Source organism: Paroedura picta, chromosome 4, assembly GCF_049243985.1.
Source record: "Paroedura picta isolate Pp20150507F chromosome 4, Ppicta_v3.0, whole genome shotgun sequence".
Classification (NCBI taxonomy): Eukaryota; Metazoa; Chordata; class Lepidosauria; order Squamata; family Gekkonidae; genus Paroedura; species Paroedura picta.
Genome location: NC_135372.1, coordinates 30,525,302 through 30,540,814, shown reverse-complemented (window position 1 = coordinate 30,540,814; position 15,513 = coordinate 30,525,302). Strand labels below are relative to the sequence as shown.

Below are 15,513 nucleotides of genomic sequence, written 5' to 3'. Positions count from 1 at the left end.
ACAGTATGGCTATAGAGTTTAGGAGCAAGTGCTAGAGTGACATGCTAATACTTCCGGGATGCTGCAGAAGTCACATCATTGTGCAGGAAGGATGATCAATGAACTCCCTCTATGGCCAGGCTGTTTCTGCCCGCCAACCAATTGGCTGTTGGCAGACAGAGGTCAAAAGGCAAAGGAGGTTGTCCACCATAAATGGGCACCTGACCACGCTAGAGCTGCCCCAACAACTGTACTGCACACAGACACACACACGGCCTCACTCACCGGCCCCGTTGGTCTCTTGTGTTCACAGCCGCTCCCCTGTGCAGCAAGTAACGGCAGAGCTCTGAATGGCTCATTTTGGCTGCCAGCATCAGTGGCGTTGCCCCATCCTGCCAAGGGAGAGGAGATGCTAAAAGGACAGTAGCACAAACCGAGCAACCTACTGGGTAGGGGGACAGAACCGCAGATGAGAGGAAACATCTCTACAGACCGTCTCTGGAGGAGAATCCTGGGTGTATTATGCAGCATGGAAAACTCATTAAAAGACTGCCAAAAACAACATCTTATTTTAACGTGGTGCCATTTTCACAGGGGAAAACCCATTGTATTATTTCTGTTTTTTCATTATAAACGCCGGACACAGTTGTTGGCAACATGAAATAAATGCATTTGGAACTTTGATGAGAACAAAATTTAACAAAAACCCTCAGAGTAACAAAACACAAAAAAAGGGGAACATTTTCATCTCTCTCCATTAGATCAAGGTAGTAGAAACGGCATAATGGGACAAGCGTGTGGTTGGACCTAGATGTACAAGGGTATGTCAAAAGGTATTGCTACAAAATATTTACTAAACAAAAATATCAAAGTGTGACATAACCTCCATCAAGTTCTAAAATGCTTCTGAGGCTGGTTTCTGTCTCTCTAACCCTTCCCTGAAAAATTCTGCGCCCCTCGATATATATCATGTCAGAATGGCTAGGAGTAGCTGCTTACAGAATTTTCTGCTACAGTCTTATTCTCTAAAATCAGAATCCAGTAGCATCTTTAAGACCAACAAAGATTTATTCAAGGAATGAGCTTTCGAGGGCAAGCACTCTTCCTCAGACTAAGAACTCCCTACATCAGTGGTCCCCAACCCCCGGTCCGGAGACCGGTGCCGGTCCGTGGATCAGTCGGTACCGGGCCGCAGCTTCTCGTCCTTCTCCCCGGCTGCTGCTCAGGGGCTGCCCTGCCACTCTGCTGCTGGCTCACCTTTGGTGCTCTCCGGCGGCCGCCATGGCTGGGGCTCCCCCTTGGTGCGGCACTGCGCAGCTACTGCTGGCAGTGCTCCCCAGCGGGCAGCGGGAAGTCAGGGGCGCCGGCAGGAAAGCAAGTGGAGCAGGGGCTCAGGCAGCGGCAGCAAAAGACTACCCCCCCCCCCCGCCGGGCCTCAGTAAAATTGTCGTGTTGACCGGTCCCCGGTGATAAAAAGGTTGGGGACCACTGCCCTACATGACAGTGGGAATATATAGAAAAATTAATTCTGTGACATTAGTAAACAGAGCAGGAATGTCAGGTGAGCCAGAGGTCAAAGAGCTGGGAGTCGCAAGAGCAGAGCTTTGCCGTGGGGAACCAGAACAGTAGTCTCAGGAGACAGGCAGGGTAACGCATGTGTTGACCCCACAAAGAGCCTTGTCTCAAGGCCCTTCTGATATAGCCAGAAACCAAGTGGGGCAGCCCTTAGCCAGAGAGCCTGCAGCTGGAGCTAATCCTCATCAGAGGAAGGAGCAGTATCTGGACCCCATCTACCCTGACAGTGAGCTGCCAAGCGTGCTGACCTTCTGACAGCTGTCAGTGTAGATCGCCTCTCCCGACGCTGCCGTTCAGGGCTTGCAGGAGCCTTGGGCAGAGTCTGCACTTACTTTGTTTATTCCATTGTCAATCCTGTTGAATTCAGATCGCTTTGAACTCGGATCTTCCTCTTCCCCCTCCCCACTGAAACAGGAAAGTCTTCTGCACGTGGTTAGGATAGTTCAGAAAGGGGGGGGGGAGCCAAGCCTCTTTCTTTCTTTTCTTGAAGGGGGGGGGGGAGGAGCCAAGCAGGGAGCCTCTTTCTTTTCTTGGAGTGGGGGGGGGGGGGGTGGAGAGGATTGAAAAAGGCAGAGAAGGGAGAAAAAATCCAGGACCAACAGAAGTTGAGAGAAATTAGGGGCTTCTCCTTTAAGGCAAGTTTGTCACAGGACCACCTGTGGCCAATCACGGGTCCTCTACCATGGAGGAGAGCCCAGATTCAAAACAGCCTTTAAATATTGAGGGTTAAAAGCACTCTATCGCACAATAAAGGTAGGGTCACTCCGGATCAATGCTTCTTGCTGCAGAAGGAAATTTTAAATCGCCCCAAATCCAAACGGAAATCGCATTCTGTGTAGAGGGCAGGGACTGAATCGATATGGGGTTGGAATAAAAGCCTCATGCAGTTTACACCTTGGCCTAAGGCCACTGTTGCCTGCTTTATCCAGGGGGTTGGCATATTCGGACTGCGTAACCACCTGGCTGGGCCCAGGTTGCTCGTCATCAGGTTGGCCCAAAGTCACATCTCCCTGTGGCACCGGGAGTAGGTCAGGTGCATCATCCAGACCTGGCGGCAACTCCGAAGGTGCAGCCAGAGCAAGCATGGCTCTTTTTGACATACACTCATATACGATGGAAATTAAGGATAATGGAACCATTGCTCTTCCCTACCCCCTGCATGGCTGAGGGGGCACTATACATTCTCCCTCTGCAAGGCGTGTGAAAGCATATTTGTGGCACGGAAAGCATATTTTGTGGCACGGATTTGTGGCACCATATTTGTGGCACCTCTAAAAACATTATTCAACAGGGCTTCTGCAAAAATCTCAAGCAGAACTTAAACATTCATGAGGACTAGTAGCTTTCTGGGCGCATTTTAAAAAGAGGGTCAAAATTCATAAGAAGGTGAACTTTGCCAGGGACATTCCGTTCTGTTCCATTTCCTCCCTCCCTTGATTTATCTCCCACTCCTCCCAGCATGCTGGCTTGGGGCAGTTTCCAACATTATTTCATAGACATACATAATAAATAGACTTTCACATATAATATTCTCTGGCTTTTGGTGGGCTTTTACTAGGGATATTGATCCGATGGTTGGGGGCAGGGTGCCTTACCTGGTCTTTGGTGTTCAAAGAAGCCTTAAAATCACAGAGAATCTCCAAGCAAGAGATACATCCACTGAGTGCTGGAAAAGAAGAAGAGCCAGGTTTTTGTACCCTGCTTTTCACTACCCAAAATAGTCTCAACGCGGCTTTCAATCGCCTACCCTTCCTCTTCCCCAAACAGATACCCTGTGAGGTAGGTGGTGGCTGAGAGAGCTCTGAGAGAACCATGACTGGCCCAAGATCACCCAGCCAGCTGCATATGGAGGAATGAGAAACCAAACTCAGTTCTCCAGAAGAGAAGCCACTGCTCTTTAACCAGAGAAGAAGGGACACAATCTGCTGCTGCACACAACACACAGCAGCGTTCTACGAAGACAGATGGGACAATTCAAAAGATTGAATGCAGAATGCAATTCAGTTACAGGTGATCCAGCTGCTTCCAGGTAGCATCATATGAGGAAATCTCCCCACTCATTATTTCTACCTGCACAAAAATCCCTACACAGGGAAAACTAGTACATCAGGGGAACATGGAATGGCCAATGGAAGCTGCAGCAGAACCTGTTTCCCTAGTTCCTTTATTGTTCCACAATTCCTTTCTGTGGTGCATTCCTCTACTCCTTAATTCAGGTCTGACTAGGAAAATGTCTAAAAGTAACCCTGGGACTGGAGCATGTGCACATGCTTCCTGTTCTAATTCCTTCCACACATTTGTGTGTAGTTTCCCTTCACCTCCAGTACTGATGTGAGCATGAGCATGGAGGGAACACTACAAACAAGCAAGCTCGAGGAAGCTGTAAGTATGATGATGTAGTGATTTGCCGATGTGCAAGAGGAGGAGGAGGAGGAGGAGAAAGCTGATTTTTATATCCCACAAAGGAGAACCAAAGAGCCAAACCTCTTTTCCCTTCCTCTCCCCATAACAGACAACCTGTGTGGTAGGTAGGGTTAAGTGAGCTCTGAAAAAACTGCTCTGTGAGAACTAGCACTAAGAGAACTGGGACTGGCCCTAGGTCACCCAGCAAGCTGCATGTGGAGGAGTGGAGAATTGAACATGATTCTCCAGATTAGAGACCTCCACTCTTAACTAACAGGGGTGGCCAAATTGTGGCTCTCCAGCTGTCCATGGGCAACAACTCCCATGAGCCCCGGGTGCTGGCAGGGGCACGTGGTAGTTGTAGTCCACTGACATCTGGAGAGTCAGTTTGTCCACCCTGCTGGCTCTAAAACAGTCCATTTGTGGATCAGGAAAAACAGAATTACTGATGCTCATATGTGCATGTATCTTGAATGTGGATAAAGCACCTTTCAAAAATCACACGCATCAAGATGGATTTTTTTGTGCATGTACTAAGTGCTGGCAAGGGGGTTCTGACAGCAACCCGATGAAGCAATATCTGCCAAAACATCTTGACAGCCTTGCTCAGGTCTTGCAAAAGGACAGCCAGGGCTTCCTTTATGGAGTCAATCCATCTCCTCTTTTCCTGCTGCCTTCAACTTTTCCTAGCATGACTGTCTTTTCCAGAGACTCTCGTCTTCTCTTAATGGGACCAAAGGACAATATCCTCAGTTAGATCATGTTAGCTTCTAAGGAGAGTTTGGTCTTGGTTTGATCTAGATTTGATTTGGGGGATTTTAGCTAGTAATTTATCAACATATACTGGTCATGTGGAGGAGGAGAAGGCACACATGAAGAAGAAGCGTTGGTTCTTATATGCCACTTTTCTCTACCCGAAGGAGTCTCAAAGCGCCTTCCCTTCCTCTCCCCACAACAGACTCCCTGTGAGGGAGGTGAGGCTGAGAGAGCTCTGATATTACTGAAGAAAAAGAGTTGGTTCTTATGGGCTGCTTTTCTCTACCCAAAGGAGTCTCAAAACGCCTTCCCTTTCCTCTCCCCACAACAGACTCCCTGTGAGGGAGGTGAGGCTGAGAGATTATTAACCGATAACAAGGTAACAGTATAACATTAAACAATAGTAATACAAACAGGTCCAGGAGTCTTGGTGGATTTCTAGGGGAGACTGGGGGCAAGGGCCCTGCAATGTTGTTGGTTGTGCCTGGCCTCAGCCAAATGCCTGGCGGAAGAGCTCCCTTTTGCAGGCCCTGTGGAATTGTTTAAGCTCTGTCAAGGCCCTGATCTCCTCTGGGAGCTCATTCCACCAGGTGGGGGCCAGGACACAGAAGGCTCTGGCCCTAGTCAAGGCCAGGCGGACTTCTTTGGGCCAGGGACCATTCGCCGGATGGTAGCGGCGGAGCATAGAGCTCTTTTGGGGGCATAGGCAGGGAAGCCCTGACTCCTAACCACTCCACCAAGCTGCCTGAGAACTGTGACAAACTACGCCAGGCATCATTCCCTGTGCCATATTTGGAAGTAAAGAATTTTAAATTGCAGATTCATAACACATCCAAAGCAAGCCTAGGTAATTTTTAAGTCCAACATTGGGGGCAAATTGGGCACAGGGGGATTTTGGAAGCAGCCTGTGCTGCAGACCAAGCTCACCTGCATGATGCAGCGCAGTCCGTCCATTGCTGTCTGCCAGGTCGACGGGGCAGGATGCCTGAGTGAAGACAGGACGAGTTAGAAATGAGCAATTAACTGCAGTCCTTTGGTATGCTTGCCTGGGAATAAGTACCACTGAATACAGCAGCACTTACTTCTGAATATACCCATGCATGGCTCTTCTGCATTGTTATTTTTGTTGCTTCCCTGGGAATATTGATTCTTAATGTGAAAACATCTTATGCGGCCGTCATAGAGAAAATCCTTAAGATATGCAACAGAAAATGCAACGGAAATCTGTTACGGCAGTGAGTGTCGACTGGCAAAATTTAACTGACATGAAGTCGAGCTGTAAACATCCAGGAGGTTGGGCACGAGGTGTTCACTTCACTAGTGAGCCATACTCCACACACAAACACAATGCTCCAGTGTTGCATCACAATATCTCAATTATTTTTAGGACGATTCCAAAACTTTAAAAACCAACAGTTTTGTCTCATCAATGTAAAAATAAAAATTGAAGGTTTTTAAAAACAAAAAATTTAAAAAAACAAAATTTTAATGTTACACAGCAATCCAATTCTCGCAACTTTCCCATAAGTGTTGAGCTCCCCCTAGTGGTCGATCCAATATTAAAGGTAAAGGTAAAGGTATCCCCTGTGCAAGCACCGGGTCATGTCTGACCCTTGGGGTGACGCCCTCTAGCGTTTTCATGGCAGACTCAATACGGGGTGGTTTGCCAGTGCCTTCCCCAGTCATTACCGTTTCCCCCCCAGCAAGCTGGGTTCTCATTTTACCGACCTTGGAAGGATGGAAGGCTGAGTCAACCCTGAGCCGGCTGCTGGGATTGAACTCCCAGCCTCATGGGCAGAGATTTCAGACTGCATGTCTGCTGCCTCACCACTCTGCACCACAAGAGGCTCTTTTGTAAGCAGCGTATAATAATATCAAATATATAGCTAAGTAAGCATTGTGGTTGGGCAATCCTCCTAAATTTTAGGTTTCCTTATTATGCCCTCAATAGCATGTTAGACAGCATGTTGGCTGCCTTACCAGCCTGCACCACAATAGGCTCTCGATCCAATATTACATCACTGTATTTGTTGTTGTTGTTAGGTGCGAAGTCGTGTCCGGCCCATCGCGACCCCATGGACAATGATCCTCCAGGCCTTCCTGTCCTCTACCATTCCCACATCACTGTATATCCAGCATTAAAATCTGCAGTTTAAATCAGCTGTGTAATTCAGCCATCTAGTATCAAATTAATCACTATGCTATTAACCCCATGAGTTCCAGATGCTGCTGTACTGCCTGTAGCCATGCAATTCCTTTTGAGCCCTGTTTTTCTGAGCCTTTCCATTTCCCATGTACCCAAGAGAAGGTGCTTACCTGCAATAATTTGCTCATGCACTGTGGGTGGCCATGTTTTGCCGAGAGATGCAAAGCCGTGCAGCCTGAGGAAAGGGGAGAAGGAGAAGGCCCCATATGATTTTGATTCCTACCAGATGGGTGCTGGCAGGGCATCGGGCTGGACTAGAACTTGGGACAGACAGGTTTTGAAGCTCAGCTCTGCCCTGAAAACTCCTCAGGTGACTTTGGTCCCATCCTAGTCTTTCTCAGCCTACCTCACAAGATTGTTGTTGTGAGGATAAACAGGATGAGGGGAGAATGAGGTGTTAAGCCACTTTGGATCCCAGTTAGGGACAATAGCAGGATACCAATACAGGAATAAATAAAAAATGAAATCTATTCTGGCCCTGAGCTGAAAAGAACTAGTTCAAGTCCTCCTTCCTTGACAGAAAGGAAAAGAGGAACTTTTGAACAAAGCCCACCTGAGCTGTCGGTCGTCATGGCATCTGCTCCGTGGGCCAGCATCACTTCTAAGCAATCCACGTTGCCTTTCATGGAAGCCAGGTGAAACCTGCAGAACAAAAACCCATGTTGTGCTTACTGCCCAAGGGCCAGATCAACACATCCATAAAGGATTCTACATGAAAAATTCCCAGCCAAAAAGAAAGCTCCTAGTATGGCCTTTCTTGCATTGGTTCAACAGGTCCTGAATCTACGGTTGCCAGCTCCGGGTTGGGGAAAACCTGGGGACTTTGGGGGTGGAGCCTGCAGGGGGCAGAGTTTGGGGAATGACTTCAACGGGGTATTATGCTATACAGTCCCCCTTCTAAGTGGCCATTTTCTCCAGGGGAACTGATCTCTGTTGCCTGAAGAACAAAAACTTTTGTTTACTGGTCTGCGTTTCGATTGATTAAAAGACTCAGAGGGGACAGCTTTTTTTCATTTTGTTTGGGGAACCCACCTGACAGCCGGCAACCCTTCCTGAATCTGCCGCCTGTCAACATCATTCCCCCATTCTAGCATCATAGGGAGGGGAAATTCTCCCTCTTTTCATGCCGCCCTGCATAATTTTTATAAATCTTGCTCATGGGCCACGTTTAGTCGTCTCTTTCCCCCCATACTTCTGAACCCCCCTTCCCCCAAATTTCTTTGCAGAGAAGGTACCACAAAGGCTTAAGTTTAAGTAGGAAATGTCTTTTATGTCACTCGTTTTCAGACTGTGCTTCGTGGCATCCTGCCTCCTTGCAGAAGTTTATCAGGGGATCCCTGCTGGGAAAATGGCTACTGGAAGCAGGTGAAGATCAGCAAATGAACCCCCGAAACAGCTTTCTGTTGAGTCAAGCCCTTTTCCTACCAAGGTCAACATTATCTGCTCAGGCCAGCAGATGCTGCTGTGGATTGGTAGGTGAATTTCCTCCAGGCCAGGCTGGATTCTGGAGATTTTTGCTGGAGGGATCACTTGGGCATGAAATTGGGATCACCATGGGTGGGCAGGTAGTTGTGAGTGTCCTGCATTGTGCAGGGGGTTGGACTAGATGACCCTGGAGGTCCCTTCCAACTCTATGATTCTATGATACTATTTAAACCTTTGCCAGTCAAGGCTCCTCTGGGGGGAGCGGCTGGCAGGGAGGTGTGGCCATCTTCTTCTCAAACTTACCAGTCATCCTTTACTTTCACACGATCCTTACTCTTCTTGCAGCAGGCTTCCCTCATGAGAAACATGGGTTTTGCAACATGGTTTATACATGAGAAATTCACGACGGGAAGAAAAATTGTGCAATTTCCCCCTGCTTCAGCGTTCCCCCTCCACAATTCTGCAGCTCTCTTTGTGAGGTGGCTTGTGGAAGCAGGGTTGCCAGACTCCAGGTGGGACTTCGAGATCCCCTGGAATTTTTAGTTCATTTCCAGAGATCAGTTCTCCTGGACAAAACAGCTGCTTTGAAATTCCCCCATCCTAAATCCCACCCACTGCTGGCTCCACCCCCAAAGTCTCCAGGGCCCATTCTGCACAGGTTTAATGTAGCAGGAGCGTGGCAAATTGTAAACGCTACTAATTTGCAGTTATGCATGACGTCTGCCACACTCCTGAAAACGTTCAGCAAAAAGTGCTTTGTTGTAGTGCTTAAAGGGAAATCCCAAAAAGTGGATTTACCCTCCGAAAAGCGCTACACTCTTGCAATCAATCTGCAACAGTTCCGAAAAAGACCTGTGCGTTCCCATTGTTGCGGTTTCAGCAAAGTCCCTCCCCCTGGCTCTCTCCTCTGATCTTCCGGCGAAGCGATCGCCATTTCTTTTTCTTGGAGCAAGCAGAGAGCAATGAACCGGTGAGCCTTCATTCACCCAGTGAGGCTTCTCCGGCTGCAGTCCCTCCACAGAGCTGCTTTAAGTCACCAAGCACAACACAGCCCCGTTTGCAAGTTCCCTTTATTTTCGGCCGAAAATCACGCCCGTGCATGGGGGGGGGATTTTTTTTTCACTCGAGGGAGCGTGGCAACGATGAATCGCCAGCTCATACACCATTGCAACGAATCAACGCAGATTCGTTGCAACGTGTATGTTTTTTTTTAAACCTGTCTTAAAGGGAAAGGGGCTTTTCGGGAGCATGATAACGGCCGCCTATTGGCTGTTCGTTTGAGTGACGGCCAGGGGCGGGACAAAGCACAGAAAAAATCACTTCCAGGATAGCGATTTTTGGCGAGACCGGAAACCTGTGGGAAATGATTGCAATGCTACTGAATTCAACTACAAAGGCAGGTATGCATAACACCGGATTCCACTATTTTAAATTCCGGAATTGCTTAGTGTAAACAATTGGCCACATTGATTCTTGTGCGGAATGGGCCCAGGTATTTCCCAACCCAGAGCTGGCAACCCTAGGTATGACATGGAGATCCCTTGGAATGAGAGCTCCTCTCCAGACTAAAGACATTAGTTCCCCTTTAGAAAATGGCTGCTTTGGAGGGTAGATTCCATAGCATCATACTCCACTCTCTCCCCTTTTCAAAGCCCTCCCTCCCCACATTTCACTCCCACAAATCTCCAGGTATTTCCCAACCCAGAGCAGCCAGTCCTATTTATAAACCTCTCAAGAGACTACTTTCTCGCCCCTCTTTCTATTTCCTCTAGCTGTGAATCTTGCAAATCAATGTCGAGGGGCTTACGCGGATTTCCCTTCTGAGTCCAGCTTGGTAGGCACGAGGCCCTTCCGGAGAAGGAGCGAAGCGACTCTCTCTGCATCATTGTACTCCACCGCCTGCAGGAGCTTCTCGTCGTTCTTGCTCCAGTCTTGACTCTGAAAACCAACCAGAAGAATAACTTCCTTTTCAGGTGAAAGAATCCGATGCGAAGAGAGCTCTGACTTGAATTCTGAGAGCCAGCTTGGTGTGGTAGTTAAGAGTGGCAGCCTCTAATCTGGACAGCCGGGTTTGATTCCCCACTCGTCCATATGCAGCCAGCTGGGTCACCTTGGACCAGTCAAAGTTCTCTCAGAGCTGTTCTCACAGAGCAGTTCTGTCAGAGCTCTCTCAGCCTCACCTACTTCACAGAATGCCTGGCGTGGTGAAAGGAAGGGAAGGAGTTTGTAAGTTGCTTCGAGACACATGAGGGCTACTGGGTGACCTTGAGCTTGTCAGTTCTTTCAGAGCTCTCTCAGCCTCACCTACCTCACATGTAGAATGGCACACGGCGGCACTTGTACCGTGTACTTTGCAGGATCTCACCTTTGGGCTGTTTGTTGAAAATATCATACGGTATAGCCCTGCCTGGACAAGCCCCTTGCGTGCATTTGGTTTCTCCCCTAAATCCCCGCAGGCGAAACCTTAGCCTGCCAAGGAGAGGGCTCAACTGGAATCCCTTGGGAATGAGTTCGATTCTCAGCTAAATGAAAATCAATGTCTCTGTTTGGGGCTTTCTTCTGACCACTTTCCACACATGCAAAGAAAAGCTCAAACAGGCATTTCGTCCCAGCTGCAGGGGCCCAAGTCAAGAAGGATGGGCATTTCTTTGGGCTGCCAACTCCAGCTCAGCAAATTCTTGGATATTTGGGATTGGAGCGTGGGGAGGGCAGGAACCTCAGTGGGGTACAAGGCCCTAGAGTCCACCCTCCAAAGCAGCCATTTTTCCCCAGGAGAACTGGTTTCTCTAGTCTGAGGATCAGGTGTAATTCTGTGAGATCTCTGGGACCAACAGAAGGTTGGCAGGCCTATTTCTTCTGCACATCTGACTCAGCTTTGAGCAGATAGTAAAATTAGAGGGAGGCTGGGTTATAATATTTATGGGTCAAGAAATGGACCACAGGGACAGCTCTCCCTATAGGCTTCTCTGAGAACCACCGTGGTGGTGTGATTAAGAGCAGCAGCCTCTAAACTAGAGAACTGGATTTGATTCCCCACTCCTCCTCCACGTGCCGCCAGCTGAGTGACCTTGAGCCAGTCACAGTTCTCTCAGAGCTCTCTCCGCCTCATTTACCTCACAGTGTTCCTGTTGTGGGGAGAGGAAAGGAAAGGTGTTTGTAAGCCACTTTGAGGCGCCTTTGGGAAGTAAAAAGCAGGGTACAAATAAACAGGTCTTCTACGTGTCCAAATGACACACGTCCATTCCCCTGGAGAAAATAGATGATTCTGAAGGTAATAGTATAGCATTACTTCTCCAAACTCTTTAGATTCTACTCAAAATCTCAAAAAATATCCCAAACCAGAGTGGGTCACTCTACCATCAGCATGATTGGGGGTGAGGAGAGCACTGATTTTCCACATGCTGTTTCCCTTCAGTAGCCACCGACCATGCTCTAACCACCTGCCCGGAAATGTGCGGGACCTCAAGCAACCTTGCCGGTTCCCTCTCGCTGTCAGATTACCGATAATCTCTTCCTGGGTTTGTGCCGATACTCCCTTCTGTTCAGCTGGAACACTGAGCACACTCGCCTGTTTGGCTTTTGTACATGTGGCCACGGACCAAGAGGTTCTTACGCATCAAATCGAGGTTGATCCCAGTAGCCTTTGCGGGAAAACAGCTGAAGCCACATAAACAGGGTCCTTGGGCTCTGCAGGTATCCCCTTTTTCAGATATTTTAAGAGAGAGTTATAGTCTTCAGATCCATTTGGGGTTGAGTTTCCCCTAACACAAGATGCTTGCAGAAGGGGGAATCCAAGAGAACAAGTTTATTTGATGGAACTTGTAAAGACTATTTTACTGTTGTGATCCTATTCCGCACCCATAGGATAATGCACTTTCAGTGCACTTTAGAAGTAGATTTTCCTGTTCCACACAGGAAATTCAAGGACCCATTCCACACACGTTAGATAATGCACTTTCAATGCACTTTAGAAGTAGATTTTCCTGTTCCACACAGGAAATTCAAGGAACCATTACACACACGTTAGATAATGCACTTCCAATGCACTTTAGAAGCAGATTTTCCTGTTCCACACAGGAAATTCAAGAACCCATTCCACACACGTTAGATAATGCACTTTCAGTGCACTTTAGAAGTAAATTGTCCTGTTCCACACAGGAAATTCAAGAACCCATTCCACACACGTTAGATAATGTACTTCCAATGCACTTTAGAAGCAGATTTTCCTGTTCCGCACAGGAAAATCCAGCTGCCAAAGCACATTGAAAGTGCATTATCCTATGTGTGTGGAATGGGCCCAGGATTGCCAGATGTCCAGTGTGTGTGTGGGGAATCCTAGCTGGTAGTTGGGACTCATTTCCCCCCCCCTCTATGTCCAGTTGATTGACAGGGGAGAGAAGGATGAGGCTGCTGAGACTTTGGACGAGGGTTCCCCAACACGGTGCCCCCCAGTATTTCCTTTGGCACCAGCCAAATTTTTCAGAAAGCAGGAGGGACCATTGTAAGGCATGGCTGATTACAGGCTTCCCTCATTCAAATAAAAGAAGAGATGTTGGCTTTTGTGTGTGTGTGTTTTTATCCTGCTTTTTCCTACCTGAGAGAGTCTCAAAGCGGCTTACAATCACCTTCCCTTCCTCTCCCCACAACAGACACCCTGTGAAGTAGGTGAAGCTGAGAGAGCATTAAGAGAACCGTGACTGTCCCAAGGTCACCCGCCAGTCTCATGAGTCTCCAAGCAGCTTTAAATCGCCTTCCCTTTCTCTTCCCACAACAGACACCCTGTAAGGCAGGTGGGGCTGAGAGAGCTCTGAGAGAACTCTGTTTGGCCCAAGGTCACCCAGCAAGCCTCATGAATCTCAAAATGGCTTCAAGTCACACACACCATTCCTCTCTCCGCAACAGATACCCTGTGAGATAGGTGAGGCTGAGAATGCTCTGTGGGAACTGTGACTAATCCAAGATCACCCAGCTGGCTGCATGTGGAAGAGCAGGGAATCAAACCCACTTCCAGCTTAGAACCCGCCACTCTTAACTACTACAGCAAGACATCTTGAGCCTGGCCATCTACCCTGGAAGGCAGCCTGCCTCCTTCTTTCCTACTGTATGGGTTGCAGTCACAGTCACTCTGTACACGCTCAGAGGCAAGTCTCTTCCTTACAATAAAACCTCTTTCTTTAAAAGAGGAGGCTGGTTGCAGACATGATATGGGCAGTTGCTAAAAAGGATTGTTCTCAATCCAGATTCGGAAAAGCCTTACACAGCAAGTCAAGCCAGTCGAGGCTGGATATCCCAGAGCAAAGATCAGCAGAAGATCACAAGAACTGCACAAGAGGCCAGGGCAGGTCACCTTGAGAGGATTTTCTAAAAGGAACAGCATCTTTTGGGTGCCGGAGGACCAACCATTCAAATATTATTTCACCATCCGGATGTTACTCAAAATCTGATCCCATACCACGCAGATTTCCCCTCAGTACTGCAAGATTTCTCTTGAATTCCCATGTTAGATTTTTCATGGGACAAATATTGACCGTCCTTGTCTTTTAAAGTACATGACTGCAGATAAGAAAACTTTAATCTTGAAGAGGAATGGAGCCTGCAAACCTGGTCTCTTTGCAGAGGTAGCCCCTCTACACCAGCTACACCTGTCAGTTTATGGCAGCAGCTGCTTTGGGGGGTGGAGGCTGGCCCACATTGGTTCTCAGCTTGTCCCTTAGCTACACAGCTCTGACATGAAAGCAGGCCAGGTCCTTAAATCTCCTTATCTGGGTTTTAAAATCTAGGCCAAACAAGAGAATACAGCACAGATGCAATCTACCGGGTCAAGGTGGGGAGGGGCACAATAACTGGGTCCCCCAGGACTCAGGACTCCCTCTCCTCCTAATGTCTTCTATCCCAAAAGGTGAAATTTTGGGTTGGGTGGGGGGAGGCACAGTGCGATAGCCAGGGGAAGAGTCCAGCCCATAATCAACCGTAACAACCTGGAATTATTTAGACATTCAATATCACTATATTTTTCTGTTTTAACCCCTGCCGGGTAGATCAGGTTTATTATTCAGGGTAGGGTAGGGGAGTCTAAGGCTACTGGGGAATAATAATAATCTCTCAATACAGCAATATTCAAGAATTGTGAGTGTGTGTGTGTTTGGTAACTGAACAATTAGACTCAAGAATCATTCATCTGAAAATGTTCACCGCCATTGGGGGGTTACTGTGGTGGGCAGCTGGTTGTGAATGTCCTGCATTCTGCAGGGGGTTGGACTAGATGATCCTGGAGATCCCTTCCAACTCTATGGTTCTATGGTTCGTTATGATCCCCGCACGCAACTCTTTCCTCTCTCCAATTGGCCGACCTCGGAGGGATGTCGTGAGGCTATCCAGTTTATCCCGCCCTCCCTTGCCTGCATTCTCCTGAGCCTCTAAAGGAAGGGAAATGTACAAGAGATTGTGGTCAGAGGCAGGTCAAATCCTGCTTCATCTCCCTAAGTACTATGAGAGAAGAGAGAATCAAACCCTAGCCACTATGAAATTATTTGTATTTTGACTGGGGCATTCCAGAGGAAGGAGGCAAGGTCTGCAAAGGCTCCGAGGGGTCTGTGAGGGGTGGAAGAGACCCAGAGAAGGGAATGGGAAGGAGGAGAAGTTTCATGGGGAAGACGCTAGGCTAGAAACAGGACGACACAATGTTAAAGTCCCCTTTGAACGATGGGAGCTCATTGGATTACTGTGGACGAGGCACTTTCTCCCAGCCTTACCTCCCTGCCAGGGTTGTTGCGAAAATAAAATTTGGGGGGGGGGACCCCTATATTCCACCTTGGGCTTTTCAGAAACATAAAATATCACCTTTTGAAAGGACAGGGTGTTCTTTTCCAAAATGCAGGGGTTTATTTCTCTCCCAATCCTGCACTTGGTTTGCTTTTCCTGTCCAGGTGCTTGCAATTGACCAAGGGTGCCTCTGAGCACATACCAAGTGCATCCCTCCCATTGCCTGCCTCCCACCACTAGCCAGCCCCCTAACCTAGGAGACAATTGGGGAAGAGGGGCTTTCAGATCCGGTGAGCTGAACAGCATGTTCTGGAGCCCAAAGAAAGGAGGAGAAGGTGAGGGTGAGGGTGAAGAAGGAGGGCTTGGTGGAATTCCACAGGGGAGGAGAAGAGGAGGAGCAGGCGGGA

The 15,513-nt window shown here is 48.3% G+C and overlaps 1 protein-coding gene and 1 long non-coding RNA gene across 6 annotated transcripts in view; one reads left to right on the top strand and one right to left on the bottom strand.

Annotated features, from left to right (window-relative positions):
* Nucleotides 1–15,513, bottom strand: part of ANKRD24 (ankyrin repeat domain 24) — a 49,387-nt gene that overhangs the window by 29,312 nt on the left and 4,562 nt on the right. For 4 of the 5 annotated variants that reach the window (XM_077332213.1, XM_077332214.1, XM_077332210.1 and 1 more), the window contains 6 exons: nucleotides 10,152–10,282; nucleotides 7,473–7,561; nucleotides 7,030–7,094; nucleotides 5,641–5,698; nucleotides 3,150–3,220; nucleotides 265–371 (listed from right to left, as the gene is read on the bottom strand). In XM_077332213.1, coding sequence (XP_077188328.1) covers nucleotides 265–371; nucleotides 3,150–3,220; nucleotides 5,641–5,698; nucleotides 7,030–7,094; nucleotides 7,473–7,561; nucleotides 10,152–10,282 — 521 coding nt within the window. Of the gene's footprint in view, nucleotides 1–264; nucleotides 372–3,149; nucleotides 3,221–5,640; nucleotides 5,699–7,029; nucleotides 7,095–7,472; nucleotides 7,562–10,151; nucleotides 10,283–15,513 lie in introns of those variants that run through there. The other variant, XM_077332215.1, reaches the window with a different exon arrangement.
* On the top strand, nucleotides 3,780–10,257 carry LOC143835076 (uncharacterized). The gene is made up of 3 exons (XR_013229984.1): nucleotides 3,780–3,936; nucleotides 8,207–8,391; nucleotides 10,117–10,257. It is a non-coding gene; the product is annotated as an uncharacterized LOC143835076 (long non-coding RNA).